Raw genomic sequence first — 16,773 nt, 5'->3', positions numbered from 1 at the left:
CTATCTAAATATGAAACTTCTGGAGGACTTAGCAGTCTCTTCTGAAAACTCCTCTTGATACCCATGACATTTTCACAGAACTAGAACAAATAATCCTAAAATTTATTTGGACCCAGAATTGCCAAAAGAACCAGAATAGCCAAAGCAATCCTGTGGAAAAAGAACAAAGTGGGAGGCATAACCCTCCCAGACTTCAGACTATACTACAAAGCTACAGGAATCAAAACACTGTGGTACTGGCACAAAAACAGACCTACAGATCAATGGAAGAGAATAGAGAGCCCAGAAATAAAGCCACATACCTATGGACAATTAATCTTTGACAAAGGAGGCAAGAATATACAATGGGAGAAAATCCTCAATTGAAAACCCTTTTGAAATGCTGTGGAGGGCTGGGCTGTGTACGCTTTGTTTAGAGCAGGAATCCTTAACCCGGAGTCTTTGTACCCCATGGGAGGGGGTGTGGTTCATGCATGGGATTCAGGGTGGGGTGGGTAAATTTGACAAAATTGAATACAATACTTATGTGCATGTTCATTTTTCTGGAAAAGGTGCCCAGAGCTTTTTATCAGCTTTTCAAAGTGATACATGACCACAAAAAAAGCATGAGAAATTCATGTGCTTATGTAATCTTTGGCCTTGACTCTCATGGAGGAGGAGGGATGGGAGCAAGTTCTGGCTTTGTAGGGCAGCACCAGCCATCTACTGGAGATACTGAGTGGTAGACAGTCACTTGCAGGCCCTGAGCCTCTGCAGATCATGTGTCACTCTGCCCAGTGTTTCCTTAACACAGTGAGATAAACACATGTCTGAATTTGAGTTGCAATCTTAAGAGTTTTACCATTTGGGATTTTAGAAGGCCATGGACAGCAGAAGAGACCTTAGAAAATGGCAATCCCAAAGAGAAGTGATCAAAGATGTTGGACCCAAGGGAGATGGAAAGGTTGCCTTTTGATACATGAAGAATTGCTGTGTGGGGGAGGCTCTGGAAGATAGAACTGGGATCAACAGTTGAATGTGGCAGAAAGTCCATTTCTGCCCTTACGGAGGAAGAAACTTCTCCCAATTAATATTGCTTAAAAATGGAATGGTCTGTCTTCACAGGTAGTGAGTTCCTTATCACTAGAGAAATTCAAGCAAAGGCTGAATGAACAAATATCAGGGATATAATTGGAGGGGGTATTGTTTCTTTTCATTCTCTGCTTCTCAAGTAATTCCGTTCATTTTGAAAGACATTTCACTTTTCTTAAGTTAATTCCTGTAAGAGATTCTCTTTCACCAGCCTCACCTGCAGTTTCTAAGCTTTTGTCTTCAAGTTGAAGTCAAGAGCTTGTGCTGGCAAGCTAACTCTAAATAGACTGATGAGATTCTGAGCAAATTCTCTCTGGAAAATGTACTGAAATATATTCTTCTAAACAATGAAACAGATAAGCAAAGTAGCTTTTATTCTGATGTGCTGTTTTCTTGAACACCCTAGAAGCAACCACTCTTGAAGATGGAGCTGTTGGAGCCAAAGGCTCTGAAATTAGTAGAATGCAATTTCCTGCCATTTCTGATAAATTTCTGGCCTTTCTATGCATATGAAAGTCATAGGGATAAGCAGAAGCAAAACTAGTAGCCAGGAGGTTATTGTGACAAGCTTCTTCCAGCCATCCCTCTATTGTCTTTTCACGATCACAGCTTTTTGTTTTGCGCTGAATAACAGTAAAATAAAAAATGAGAACAGGGAGAGAGAAGACCAACAAAGTAATGTTCAGCCAACAATGCAAACAGAATACAAATGTTCTTTGATTTTAGACAAAGATAGAAGAATTTGGTTAAGGGCAAAAAAAAAAAAAAGTGAAACTTAATAAAAAGAGGGTATTGGGAATATTATAACTTTTCTGAGCCACACAGAGATTCATCAGGAATGCTCTTTTCAGTTCTAATACATCCCGAGGCATTGCAGACAAGCAACTCCAGTTCAGGTCTTATTTCTTGGGGGCTCTGTTTGGCTAAGGTCCTCTTTCAGACTTGGAGCCCAGCCCTCTAAGTCTGGAGGATCCTGACCTTTTCTGATCTTGCTTCAAGCATCATGTTTTTGAACTTGTCTTTACACTTGCTTTTCACTATTCCTGGGAATCTGATCCCCACAGCCAACTCACTGAGACCACCCTAACTGGAAAGCAGCTCTACCCCACTCCCAATGGCCAGACACCATCAGTAACATCACCGTTTTCATTTTCATCATAACACTTCTCATTTTCTGACATTATCTTGTATATTTATTTATGTACTTGTATATTATCTGTCTTCCTCATTTGAAACATAATCTTCATAAAATCCATGCCTGTCTGGTTTGCAGCATATTCCCAGCACCAGGAGTCCAATATCACATACACCTCCCTGGACCCAGACCTAGGGTTGGTGCCCTCACTCCTCTTTGCCACTTTCAGATGATTTTCTCTCTTTCCTTCCTAGAATTCTTCAGCTGCTGAGGAGCACAGGTTGTCATGTCATACCACCCAGTATCCTCCCTTTTTGCAATTATCTACTGTACCTCCTAAAGACTCCCTCGTTCACTGATTACTTTATCACCTGCTTTTCTTGCTCTCTCTACCTGTCACAATTCCTGGTGACTTCCACAGCCATATCAAAGTCCCTGGCCTTTCAATTCCTTGGCTGGCTCACTGCCCCAGCCCTGTTCTCCTCCTTAGCCACTTGCTCCCATTCATCTTTATCTACAAAGTCACTCTGACTCAATCACCGCTCACTCTCCATTCCCCAGCTCATGCCTGCCTTCCTCCTTATGCAGTTTAGATTCCCACATCCATCCGTAGAATCACCACCTGGCATCATTGTAATAAACTCTTTTGCCCCTGTCTCATTCTTGGTATTTGCCTGGAAAAATCCCAACCCTGATTAAATCCAACTCTGCCTACTCCTCACCTGCAATCATGGCTGAAAAAAAAGACCTCACACAGCCATACTGATTTGTCTCATTTTAAGTTCATGACCGCAAACCTCAAGTGGGCCCTCAGTGTTGCTGGGCAATGCTCCTACATTCATCTAGTTGATTCATGCTCACATGCTCCAAGAGGACTTTTTCATACTTTCTCCATCTCCTCAAACCCCCTATACCCATGATCCCATCCTCACTCTCAGCTAATGACCTAGCATCACTGAAAGAATAGAAATTCCCACAGCTGTATCCATCTACCCGCCTGCACGGTGAATGCATGAAGTCCACCTCCCTCCTGTTACTAGGAATGAAGTGTACATGCTGCCATCAAAGGCTAAGCCCTCTCTCTCAGCACTGGACCTCTAGCGTGTGCCCTAGAGTCCACACGCTGCAACTATAATTGAAGCCCATGTGCTCTAGGCCTCACGTGCCACAACTACTAAGCTTGCATGCTGCAACTACAGAAGCTCACGCGCCTAGAGCCCGTGCTCCGCAACAAGAGAAGCCACCTCAGTGAGAAGCCCACGCACCTCAACAAAGAGTAGTCCCCGCTCACCGCAACTAGAGAAAGCCCAAACGCAGCCAAAAAAGAACGCGAAAAACCAACTGCTTTGGATCCTAATTGAAACAAGGCAACTATAAAAAGACATTTTTTCAGATCACAGGGTAATTTGAATATGGACTGGGTAATATTATAGAATTATTATTTTGTTAGTTTTATTAGGTATGTATAATATATATGGTTTTTATTAGTTAGAAGCATATGCAGAAGAATTGGTTGATGAGTGAAATGATACAAAATCTGTAATTTGCTTTAAAATACTTTAGGAAAGTAAAGGGATGGGGGAAGAGATCAAACAAGATAGGAAGGATGTTGATAACTTTTCAAGCTAGGGGATAGGTATGTAGAATTTCATTTTACTCTCTTACATATATCTGAACTTTTCTATTTAAAAAAAAAAGGTCAACATCTTGTTTCTTTCCTCTCAAGGCTGCAAACTAACAGAATCCCCCTCAGGTTCCAGAGGGTCATGGAGTGCCCCGTGCATTTTTTGTCTGAATGCATTTGTTTCTATGTATCAGTTCAAGAACACATAGATCTATTAGTATCTCAGCTTCATTAATAAACCTCAGGTTCAACTTCTAAAAAAAGAGCTGGCAATGATATCAAGCTTAAAAGAATGATAAGTTAATTCTGCAAAGGTCAAGGGATTAGAAAAGCCCAAAGGGGGACAGCCCCTGACCTAGGGTGTGACATTCATCACAGTGAGAGAATTTTCCTCCCACCAAAATAGCCACACGAACCAGAGTGGATGAAAGCAGAAGCTCTAGGCCATGGGCTTGCTGACTGTGCACAGAATTTGCACCCTGGGGGCCTAACACCAGAGCCCGGACCACCCAGCAGCGGGAGTAATTAAGCTAGGAAAGGTCACCCATTCATAATTTATGTCAAGTGGCTTGATTGAACCAGCAGCCCCCTCCTCCACTAGTGCCCACCTCAGTGTTGAGGCAGAGGGGCCATCTGAAGATTTCCAGGCCCGCAAAGACCCTGCTGCCTTATCTGGGGGCAGAGCACTCCTGCTGGACTTGAGGACAAACTGGGGCCTGGGCAGGGGCAGGGCATGACTGTCCCCATGTGGTTAAGGCATTCAGTTGGGGGCCTGGGATAGGGGACTTTACCAAGGCCATCCCCTTGTACTTGAGGTCACTCAGTGATCACTTACCAAGTCCGAATCATCATTATAACTAATAAGTGCTTACTGTATGCTAAGTCTTTTTCAGGTATTACCACATTCAATCCTCCAGACAACTCAACAGGTGGTCATATTAGCCCCTTTTACAGATGACAAAAAGGAGGTTAAGTCGGGGGGTGGGGTTTTATATTCATTAAATTAATAGGATCCCCAGTATTTATAATAATCTCTGCCTAACTCCAAGGCCCATGCTCTTAACCTCTGCTGGGTCTTGCCCAATGACAATTGTCTTGGGCTGAAAATGAAGGTCATCCAGCTCTCTTGGTGACAGTTTACTGTGGTCCTATTTCATGTTTTGAGCAGAGAGGCCTGTGTAGCGTGACCAGCTCATCTGAAGATTGGCAGTGGCTGGAAGGAAAGGAAGCTTTCTGCTCAGCCCCAAACTCTCTCATCTTGCTCAATCCACACAGCCACACTCACACCACCACCACTCCATAAAGGCAAGTTGTGAACATTCACAAGTGTTTCTGGCACTTGCCCTGGGGCCCAGCCTGCTTCGTGTTGACCCCATCCCTGCTGGCCTCTGACATTCTGGGTCTGCAGCAGGGATCTCAGCTCCTGCCCCTGGTTCTGGTAGCCTTTTGCTTTGGCCTCTATGGTATTGCACAAGCAACAAATGAGCTGCTGTTGCAGAGCTTACAGTGAATGTCAGGACTCCCTCGTTCCAGCCATTTAGTTGGTGACCCTTGAGAACCCAGCCCTACTGGCTCAACCTCACCGGACCAGGACCCCAGTGAGGCACTGGTGACATGCACCTGCTCTTTCTGGCTTGAGTGTGGTGACTCTGATCAGAGGCTCCACTTTGGGAATCTAACTACCCAAAACTTTTTATATGATCTAAAATTCCTTCCTTAGTTGTTCTTGAGGTTCTTTTTCAAACTGCCAACCTGTCATTGCACTCTGAGAAGACCCAAGGAAGAGAATTCTGTCTTCACTTGGGTGGGACCACTAAGGGATGGAGCAGCTCCTCCCGGAAGCAGAACATGGAGGTGGCGGCAGAAATCTGCAACAGCTCCCAGGTGAAACTGAGCAGAAGTAATGAGGCTCCTGGTCCAAGAAGAGGATGTCCGGGGTGTGGAGCCAGTCAGGCAGCACCTGCCCTGAGCTACGTCTCTGGAGACACCTAGCCTTGGATCCTGGGAGATCAGAGAAGGAAAGGAAAGGCCTCCTCTGATGGTTGCCCCTGGCTCTGGTCCAGGTGACTGAGCTTCTGAGAAGTTCTCAAAGCTTTACTTGGCAGATCTGCAAAGAGTTATTCTCACTGTGCAGCTGATTTTAGGAATTTCAGGTTGAGGATACGCCCCTCTCCAATCCTGTGGTCCACAAACCTATCCTTTGCCTTTAAACACTTCATGGCTATTCCCTTCTTGGCAAGAAGGAATTAATCAAATTTAAAACAACTCCCCCCATCACTACCACCAATTTTGAAACTCTTATCTCAGTTAATCCATCTGATTAAAATTGATTGAGTACCTACTAGGCAACATACCCTAAGCAAGGACTGAGAAAACCAAAGTGAACAAAACAGATGCGGAACTTGCCCTCACCCGGCCGATGGTCTGGTCCCTATCTGGTCTAGGAGACATATAATTAGGTAAGTCATTCCCATGAAGTCTGAGGGCAGTTAAGGGAGCAGATATATAGGGTCTATAAAGGGCTGTCGGGGGTCTAACCCAGATAGGAAGATGGGACTCTCCCCTCCTCCCAAAGCAGATCCTCAAAATGAGGAAAGGCTCAATGTTTGTGTCTCTGGGCCGTGTGGGGGAAATGAGAGGGCAGTCAGAGTTGAGGGAGGTGCATGGGAATCGCTTTCTTGGCCAGGGAACTGTCTGAGCAGGGTCTGAGGGTACACAGAGGGGACTGAGGAAATCAGAGCCCAAGTTCCACTCACAAACCCCAAGGCAGCCTCCAGGCCAATCAAGACGGCTTTTAGGGAGAGCAACTGACTTCCTTTTGTTGCACTGTTTGGCTCTAACAATTCAATGCAATGAATAGTGGAAAGCCCCCCCCCCACCTCCCTGCCACCTTCCACCCCAGGTGAGCACAGCTGTGAGGAAAGCGATTGGTTTTCGGCAGTTTTCACGCGCAAGAATCATGAACAATCGGATATGAGACAAGCCAGGCTGTCGACGCCTCCTGTAGGGGCTGGAGGCACTTAACCTCACTCTCTGTGGCTTCCCCGAGATGTGGCGCTGTGGTCCGGCTGCCACCCCAACGCCTGCTGTACCTGGAAGTCTCCTCTGCATCCAGACCCCACTTCAGCCACCTCCTGTCCCTGATTCCCCCTCCTTAAGCCCTAGGCTTAACCGTTTCCTCCTCCTGCCTTGTTTCTTCCTCTCTGCCCACCTCCCCACCTCCCTGCTGCCCCTATGGCGCTGGGCTTGGGCTTCATCAGCCACTGTTGGTTTCCGCTGGCTGGGGCAGTAGGGGGGCTCTCCAGCCCTCCCCCCACCCCCTGTGAAGAAGCCCATTCAGGAACCGAGGCCTCAGTGGGCTCTGGGCCTCCCCTCCATGATTTTCTCAGCACTTTCAAAACTTGTCCCACTCCATCCTACAAAGACTGCTGAGATTTCCTAAAAGCTCAATAGCCTCCCAGAGGGGAGAGCAAGTCAGAGAAGAAGTCAGGTGTTTTCAGGAGCAGGGCTGAAAAATCCCCCTGGCAGCGTGTGTCTGACTGTGGCCCGTGTGTGTGTGTCCCTGTGGCAGGGTAGGTGCGTGTGCGCAGGGGAAAGATTTGCTCAGAATGAAACAAAGCATGTTGCCATCATCATGTTCCCATGTTAGCTGCTGTCCCTACCAGCAGCCTAAATGAACAAAAATGCATCATCTGGCTTTAGCACTGGGCCATCTCCACGCTGCTGGGGCAAATCCTCCAATTTCCAGGGCGCTGGACAGGGTCCTGGGGGGCAAATCGTTGTCAGGTTGCCCCCCCCGCCAGGCTACAGGGCGCCTCCCTTTTTAACTTTACAGATGTTCTCATCCAAGGCCAGCCTCCACCTCCGCTTCATCCAATGCCCTTCGTTCTCTGCCCCCCTCCCAGCTCCAAGGGCACTTTGCTAATTTGGAAGGCCTGAGAGTCCCACCCTGGGCCCTCTCTTCTCCCACAGCCAGCTCAGCAGTTGGAGGGAGGGATGGGAGGAGAACGTGCGTGCAGGGGTGAGAAAGAGCAGAGACGGTAGAAAGGGAGGGAGGCGAGTGGGAGGTGGGGTGTGGGGTACACTCCGAATTCCCTTTAGCAGTGCTCATTGCACAGTAATGACTTGGTATTATCATCAGAAACGTTTGCTGGAAAACAGTCAGCTGTGCCAGCAGACACACACTTGCTTCCCAGAAATGGCTTGATATCTGGAAAAATGAGCAATTTCTTCTCATGAAGAAACTTTTCAGGACCCAGACTCTGGTGTGTTCACAGAGGACTTTGGAGCTGGTTCCCCCCCACCACCACCCCCAGCTTCTTGTAGCTTCATCATAATCTCTCTGAGGGCAGGGTTTGGGTCTTCCTCAGCTGGCCTCCTGACTGGCTGGAACAAACTGGGCTTTTCGTAAAAATCCAGCCAAGTGAGATTGAGCTTCCTAGAGGTGAATGTGGGAATGCATGAAGGCTGATGGTTCTCTCTCCCACCTGTCCCTCACCTATGCTCCAGCCAAGAAAAGCTGCTCACTTCCCCTTCACATGGAGGGCTTATTTTTACTTGAAAGCCTTACCCCAGGCTGTTCCTGCAGCCTTGAATGACGATGTTCCCCCATGCCTTCCAGTCTTGCCTGCCTAAAAAACACAAAACTCTACTCCCCCAGGAAGCCTTCTCTGATTTGGCCCATTTAATTCTATTCTGGGATTCTTCCGGCACTCACACCCTTGCTTTGCACTGTATTACATTCACGGATGTACCTGTCTTCAGAGCAGTAGTCACTCACTGAATGTGGATTAGGTGTGAGGCACTGAGGAGATGAAGATGAATGAGATCCAGACCTCAGCTCGAGGAGCTCATAGCCTAGTGACAAGTTAATGGTGTGCTGTTGCAAAACTCTGTGAAAAAAAGTGAGCATTGGGCTGACGAGAAAGGGGACATCTTGAGACAGCTTTGGAAGTCAGGGAAGGGGCTGTTCTGAGTGCTTCATGTATGTCAACTCATTTAAACCTCTTGGTAAACTGACGAGAGAGATACTGCTATTATCGTCTCCATTTTATGACCAGGAAAACTGAAGCACAGATAGGTTTAGCAACTTGCCCAAGGTCACACAGCTACTACACGGCAGATCTAAGATTTGAACCCAGACAGCCTGGCTCCAAAGCCCACAGTCTTTACCTCTGTGCCCCTCTATGTCCTATAGGAACCATCTGGGTGACGAGGAAAAGAGGAAAGGTGTTCAAGGCAGAGGGACAAGTAATTACAAAGTTCCAGAATCTAGAGGGGGCATGGGTAAAGGAGAGAGGATGTGCAGGAACAATCAGCAAAAGCAGGAGGTTGGGTGGGGTGGGAGGATGAGACACAGGGATTATCACTCTGTGACCGCAGTGCAGGCAGCCTCCAGGGACACCCGGAGTGTCTGGAGAGGAGGCTACATAGGTGGATGGAGGCCATGTCTGGAAGGGACTTGAATGTGATGCTAGAGAGTGTCAACCTCATCCTGAAGGCCCCGGGAAGTCTGTGAAGGGTTTTAAGTGAGAGGATGACATAATTAGAGTATCCCGTAAGGTGACTTCCATGATCCGGAAGAGGAAGTTTGAGTGTCTAAGCTGGGGCAGTGACAGTGGTGCGGAGGACAGGGGTTAGATCATTTTAAAGATAAAAACAAGAGGAGTTGGTGACAGGCCGAATGTGGGTGGATAAGGAAGAGGCAAGAATCAAGGAGGGTTCTGAGGTTTTGGGTTTAGTTTGGTTTAGTTATGTCCTTCTTTAAGGAGGTACAGCAGGTTTGTGAAGGAAAATATGAATTCTACCTTGAACATATTAGATTCAGGAGGTCTGGGGTAAAAGTGTTCAGAAGAGGAATTTAGACATGCATGTGTAGAACCAAGGAGAGACTGATGAGTCAGATGCAGAATTGGGAGTCCTTAGGATCTAGGTTCTGGAGTGAGACGGCCTGGGTTCAAGTGCTGGTTTCATCACTTGATACCTATAAACTGCAGGTAATAATAGGGTTGTTGTAGGAATTAAATGATGTAATCCATGTTAAGCAAGCAATGTAGACCCTGAAACACAATAAGTCTTAGTAAGTGTTTAGTACTATTACTATTCATATTATTTAGTATGTAAAGCCCTAGGAGTAGATGAGATCACTGGAGAGAATGTGCAGAGACAGAAGAAGGGATGAGAGTTGAACCCTGGAGAAAATGGAAGGGCTGGGAGGAGTCAGAGGAGAGAGTGAGAGAATCAGGAAAAAGAAGCAATCCAGAGAGAGTCATGTCACAGGAGAGAATTTCACAGTTGATGTGGGCATGGGCAACTCTGCAGCAAAGAGGTCAGAGAACTCATTTTAAACCAATTTCATGTGTGGCCTCTTTCTGAAACCGATTACGTGCACTCCCCCAGGACAAAGGCCGTAAACTTAGGGCTCTGCACACTGTGTGTGATGGAGGGCCAGTGCTTATGGGAAACAATACAGGACTGGTCTTACGTGCCTGGTCCAGAACTGGGACTTAGTAGGACCTCAATAAATGCTGAATGAATGAATGATGTAAAAAAACAGGCTCAAGTTCTGGCTCTGTCACTTGCTAGCTGTGACCCAATGCACACTCTGTTGATTTTTAGCCTCTCTTGAGACCTCACCAGTAAAAGGAAGATAATAATATTCACTTCCTAGGGCTGTTGCAAGTATGAAATGAGACAACATATGTGAGACCGTTGTATAAACTGTTCCACTTTACAAATGTGCAGGAGTAGTAATGAAGGTGGGGACTGAGTCAATAAAACCACTCACTGTACCTCTAGCAAACAGCAGACACATAGATGATGCTTGGGGGCTGGGATGGAAAAGGATTTTTATCCTACTGAATGGATGGAGGCTAAAATTTAGGGAACAGATTTATTCTCTCCAGGAGCTCCAGCCCTTCATTGCACAGGGGGCTGTAGGCCCCTGACCCAGTGCACATTCATTCTGTTGATTCTTCCTGCTTGGGTTCTGTTGAAATCCAGGATTAAGACTTCCTAGTTTTGACAGGGCCTTTTTTTGATTTGTCACTTTAATTAGTTTTGGCATTTTATCCGGTTTCTTTTCATTAGTGGAACAGCCAGAGTCCTGAGATTACAAACTCTCTCCAGGCTCCTTGGGGATAATTCCAGCCCTTGGGGTCCTGGTCGTACAAGAATCTTGGCTTGGACCTTTCCTGGAAGCTGTGCTATGACCACAGGACACAACCCAGCTGTAGCAGAGACTCCTTAAGCTGTCCTCTGAGGAGTCCTATCTCTGTCGAGTGAAGCAGCCAAGCATGTCCTGAGCCATGAAGCTGTCTGGTCCCAGCCCTGTGTTTCATCAATGACACTGTCTTTTCTCTAGACCAGCAACTGGGTCCAAGGGGTAATTGGATGGCTAAGGTCAGAGGGCCAAGACCTTTGCAAAGAGACACAGGAGTGAATCTTTCAGTACTCTGTAATTTCTTTCCAAATACTTTTAATTTATTATGAAGTCAATTTGCAAATATTATAACCTTTTTTTGTAAAAGAAAAAAGTTATTCATACCCTCACCATCCTCCCCAGTAGAAGGAAGAGACACTCACCAGGGATCAGAAGGCCTAGATTCCAGTTATCTGCTACCTCCTAGCTTGTGTGACCAGGGACCAGTCACTTAATTTCCTCATTTACCAAATGGACTGGTAGCACCCACCAATTCTGCCTCTTTGGGTTGTTATAAAATGAAATGATTGCAAATGTGCAATCTTCAGGGTATGGTTAACCTTTAGACAATGTTCCTGCTGGCTTTCCCTCTATGATCTGAGAGAAGGAAGAAAGGGATAGGAACTGTCATTTGAACACCTGCCATGAATCAGCCATAATATAGTAAGCATTTAACTCCAGGTATTTAATCCTTGTACATTATAAAGCAGGCCTTATATGTCCCAATTTACAGATGAAAAGTTGAGGTTCAGAGAGCTAAGGTACAGTGCCTCAAGTGATACAGCTACTAAGTGACAGAGCCAGGATTTGAACACAGGTCTGTCTGACTCCAAAACCGATGCTCTTTCTTCTATCCAAGGTCAGTGTGAAGAAGAGCACAATTGGCTTCCTTCCCAGCCCTTCCCTTCCAATATCATTCTCACTTCTCAAGCAATGCAGAGAAAGCCCTGGACCCAACATTGTTAGGTCCATGTCTAAAACTGTTTTAGGGAGGATGTTGCCTTCTGACCTTGAACCTGTATCTGCTTTTCTGGTCCCCAGCCTGCTTTAGCCCACAAAGCCAGGCTGGAAGCAGCAAACTCTGTCCAGTCTTCCCAAGTCTGATCTGGAACTCTGTATGCTTGAGCAGAAAGCACAACAGAAATGGGGCCTCTGAAATGGGGAAGAAATGAGACAGGGGCAAATATACCCTCGGCTCAGGAGGTTTGAATTGTCAAGGACCTTTCCTAGAATAAAAGCAAGACTGGACTCTCAAAAACACCTGGGCATTGGCTCAGGGCTCTGCAATGTCTTCTGCATCTTTCAGGCAAGGAGGAATTCCTGAAAACTCTTATAATGGCTTGGAGGGGCATGGTTTGCAGAAGTCACCCGGCTTTGGCTAGAGTTGCTATGCTGGTGTGAGGTTGGGGGGACAGGGTGGCATCTGCTGGAAACACCGATAAAGCTGTTTTGGCAGAAACCCCATGGCGATTCCATAGAAGGGTGTGTTCCAAATCATGGTATAAAGTTACTCCCACTCCCCAATTCAGGACGTCAACTGAATTCTCCACCAGCAGTAGAACAGGTTCAGCTCATGTCTGTTTTCTTTAAGTTAAAAACCTTCACAGAATGTGGCCAGATGCCTCAGTAAGCAGGAAATGGGAGAGGTGCAGAGAGGCGATCAGTGGTCCTCACGGTTGGGTCACAGCCCCCTTGGCTCGAATCTGCTTGGCAAAGCAGTGTGTCTGCTTGTGTCTATTTCTCTGTATCTCTCCCTGAGCGTCAGACAATCCACCTATGAATATCAGACTGATTCCTTCACATCTCTGCTGGGGGTTTGGAGGGGAGGAGGGAATGGGGAAAGGGTTCCCTATTTAGAAATTGCATTGCAATTGAAAGACAATATGACACATCGGCTCATGTCAAAGGAGCTCATTCTTCCCGCCTACAGCATTAGCAATTTCCTACTGAGGTTTAATTTTTTTTTGAAATTATTATTTTGTTTTAATTTATTTTATTTGTAGCATAACTCAACAGGACATTGCTGCTCAGAACAAGTTGGGAAGCTTCCAAGGGCAGTCAGGCTACTGCCTAAGAGACTTGGGGTGGGGGGCGAAGGGGAAGTGTACTTTGGCTATTTCTGATCAGAGGAGGGCAAAGGAGTGGGAGACCGCTGGATATTGCCTCAGACCTCTTCTCATTCTTCCTCTCGCCTCACCCCCAGCCCCCTCTCCTGCTTCTGAGCAGCCTGGCCTCGGGGGCCCCAGGCTCAGGATGCTCCAGCCATGACTGTACAGGAGATGAGAGTAATGAGGGAGGAGAAGCCCAAAGTGAGTCTGAACATCTGTGACACACTCTTTTCTTCAGAGCCAGAAAAACCTGCTCCTCACTCCCTCCTTCCTTTCCCTGCTCAGCTTCCTCCTTTCCCCTCCTGTAAAATTCTAGAGTGTGGCTGCTGGAAGGAGACTCAAAGAGCTCCTCATCCCACTTCATTGTCTTGCCAATAAGGAAACCGAGGCCCTGGCAGGGGAGGTGACTGCCCCAGGGCTGGTTTGGTGCACAGTCATGGAACCCAGCCTCCTGTGCCTTTGTTTGCCTATGCCATGCTGGCTGTCTCCGCCCTTCCTTCTCTTCCCCACCCCTAAATAAAACTCAGAATGGTCTTCCTGTGAGAGGTAGCATTGAGGGACAACAATTTCACTTCTTCCCTCTCCTTCCCTCCCCAGGTCTGAGTAGGACGGACCCTGGGAGTCTGAATTTGGTCTCTTCATATGGGAAGAAGCATAGATGTGTTTTGGTAGTGGGCTTGTAAGGGAAAGGGGTTCTAGAGAGGAAAAGGTCCTATCTTTACATGAGGATTTTTTTTTCTGCTTTGTGGCTGGTTATATGACCACAAGTATTAGCAATTAACTGTGGGGGAGAGGGCAGGAAAATGACCACTAAGGCAGAGCTTTGTTCTTAATGTAAGAAAAACTACCTTTCTCTTTTATCTCTCTTTCTGAATGAGTGTCCCTTTATACATCCCTTTATATGCATGCCAGTTCTGTCTCTCTCTCTGCTCTCTGAATCTATCTCCTATATTTGTCTCTTTGTATGTTTCCCTCATTCTCTGCCTCTCCAGTATCTCTGTCTCTTATCTCTATCTCGGTCTCTGTCTCTCTTGCTCTTCTCTCTCATACACACACACACACACACACACACACACACACACACACACACACACACAGAGAGAGTCACTTGCACAATCCAAATTCAATGGTTATTGACTGGGGAGCCCCAGCCCCTTTCCGCAGCCCTGTCAGAGCAGAACCTTTTTCTCCCCGTTCAGATGAGAAATGCCAGGTCCAGAGCTGCTGCCAGGGCACCAGAGACGCCGAAGAACCGCCTGCCGAGTGTGGAGGCAGAATCCAGGAACAATGAGAAATTATCTGTTAATTCTCGGTTCCTACCACCTGCTCTGCTCCGAACAGCCTCCTTTGCCTTCAGTTTAGATGCAAATTCCCCCTCTCGTTGTAAAGCAAAGTATTGATTTCCTTGAATCACGGGCCTGGGCCCTTGGAACGGACCAGTGTTTTTTCATTTTCTGCAAAGGCAACACAAGGCGCTTTGTTCTGCAAATTTCCCCGGGAATTTGAGAGGGGGAGGGAGAAATCGCCGCGGAGTGACAGAGTTGCCATAAACATGGGCAGAGAGCCGTTCTTCTCCATTTGTTGTTTTACATAAACACAAACCAACCCCCTCGGAAACTGCTAATGAGAGTGTGACAAGGGGCCTCTGAGCTCCAGTCTCTCCCAGCTACTGAGCTCTGCATCTGGTGGTGGAGGGAAAAGTGATGGGGCCTCTGGGCTCCTTTTAGAACCCTCAGGTGGGTTCTAAAAGCACTGGGAGGAGAATGGGGACTCACAGCCTCACCTGTTCTTGGAACAGCAGCTGAACACCTCCCACAGGAAGGCGGCCTGGATTGCATTGTGTGGCTGGGATCATGCCTGCTCAGTCCCTCCTGCCTGAGTTCCTAGCCCTCCCCTGTCACAAGCTCCTGAAGTCAGGGTGGAAGCTTTGAACCCACCACAATTTCCCGCCCCCCCAACTGGGTGCCCACGCGACGGTCGCACCAACTGGGCCTTCAGCACCATGGACAGAGCTAAGAAGCGCAGGGGGAGAGGAAAAACCGCCCAGTTAGGCCAGGGTCCTCTTAGGCCTTGGCTTGACCCTCTGTACCCAGGGTATGCCCAGGACTGTCAAGTGTCGGCTAGCGCGGCTGGTGCAGATGGAGCACGATGGTCACCGCCAGGAGCTGGGGCTCCAAATCTCCTGCCTCCGGAACGTGAGTCACCTTCCGAGCCACTTCCAATCAGCGTGTTAATTAGGAGGAAAGACCCTCCTCCTCCACCCGCCACCCGGGTGCACACCAGCCCCGTGGCTTCCAGAGGCTCCAGCTAAAGTTTCCTTCCCAGCTCCTGGAGGGCAAAGGGACCTGAGCCTGGGGTTTCGGGTGAACCCCACAGAGGAAGAGGCCCACCCGCCGACCAGCTGATGACGCAAGAGTTTTGTGACAGGACCCCCTCAGGGCCGCGACCCGGTGGCTCTCCACAGACCTCCAGGCTGAGTGAGGCGCCCAGGAGCCCCTCAGTCTGTCTGCTCCTGGACCTCACGCCACGATTCCTGGAGGGAATTGTTCTGCCCTGTCTAGCCTCCATCCTCCCGATTAGTTTTCGGTCTTCCTGGACCTTGTTACGCTTAACAGCAAGCGTAACATCAGTGGTGTTGCACTGATGCAGAGAGATGGGTCTGGCGGGAACTGAGAGCCCTCTTGAAACACCCCCCATTCCGATTCACCAGAAACTTTCCCTTCCCGTTGCCATGGAGAGAGACGGCCGCTGCCTCCCGTCGCCATAGCAACGTGCGGGTACCGCGGACCTCAGGATTGCGGGGCTCAGAAAGTCTTTTTGCAGTTCGCATCGCCCCGCAGTCTTAGGGTTTTCTGTCTTCGAAGCTGCGACGTGGGGCAAGTCTGACTAATTTCTCCCATCAGGAACCTTGGCCAAGGTCCTCCCACCCCCAGCGGGGTCATCCTTCTTTCTGTAATAGGTTTGTCTATTTCGTTGCCACTTGTGTGGCATGTGGCAAATTACCAAGTGTTTTCACAAACACTATCTTTATATCACCAGGCAACCCGTGAAACACTCGTAATCATTATACCCCTTTTACAGAGAGGAAAAATTGAGGCTCAGAGAGGCCCAAGGTCACACCAGGCCGTGAGTGCGGAGCCAGATCCCAGGCTCTTTCCCGAGTCTTGCACCCTCCAGGATGCGGAACAACCTGGCTCCCCCGCCTTGAACCGCCCGGACTCAGACTGGTCGCTGAGTGTAGAGGGGGCGGCCGTGAGGCGCCAGACTTGCCACCTGCTGCGGGATGCCACGTGAGGGGCGGAGACCCTGCGGAGAAGTGATTAAAAGCCGAACGGAGCCCGAGGGGACCGCTGCGGGGAGGGTCTTCTTGGGGCCGCCTTGCCCCGCCCCAGTCCGGCCGCGGCGCTGTTTCGGGCGGCTGCTTGGAGGGCTGGGGTGTCCAGGGCATGAGCGGGGTGTGGGAGACCGGGGAGCCTCGGTGCCAGGCGGCGCTCGCGGTCCTGGCCTCGCTGTGCCGGGCCCGGCCGCCCCCTCTCGGGCTGGACGTGGAGACTTGTCGGAGCTTCGAGCTAGAGCCCCCAGAACGGAGTCCGAGCGCTGCCGACGCAGGTAACAGAAAAGCCGAGGCCCCCTC

At 48.4% G+C, this 16,773-nt stretch overlaps 1 protein-coding gene across 11 annotated transcripts in view; it reads left to right on the top strand.

Moving 5' to 3' along the window:
- Positions 1 to 16,301: 16,301 nt before the first annotated feature.
- SYT6 (synaptotagmin 6) overlaps positions 16,302 to 16,773 on the top strand; it is a 96,021-nt gene continuing 95,549 nt past the window's right edge. For 4 of the 11 annotated variants that reach the window (XR_010842126.1, XR_010842125.1, XM_067042255.1 and 1 more), the window contains exon 1: positions 16,500 to 16,748. Coding sequence is in view for 4 of the 11 variants with exons in the window: in XM_067042255.1 (XP_066898356.1) it covers positions 16,586 to 16,748 (163 nt within the window). In the remaining 7 variants the exon portion in view is untranslated. Of the gene's footprint in view, positions 16,749 to 16,773 lie in introns of all 11 variants that reach the window. The other 7 variants (XM_059061405.2, XM_067042273.1, XR_010842133.1 and 4 more) reach the window with 7 other exon arrangements.

This window comes from Kogia breviceps, chromosome 1 (assembly GCF_026419965.1).
Source record: "Kogia breviceps isolate mKogBre1 chromosome 1, mKogBre1 haplotype 1, whole genome shotgun sequence".
Lineage (NCBI taxonomy): Eukaryota > Metazoa > Chordata > Mammalia > Artiodactyla > Physeteridae > Kogia > Kogia breviceps.
This window is presented reverse-complemented; position numbering and strand designations above follow the sequence as displayed.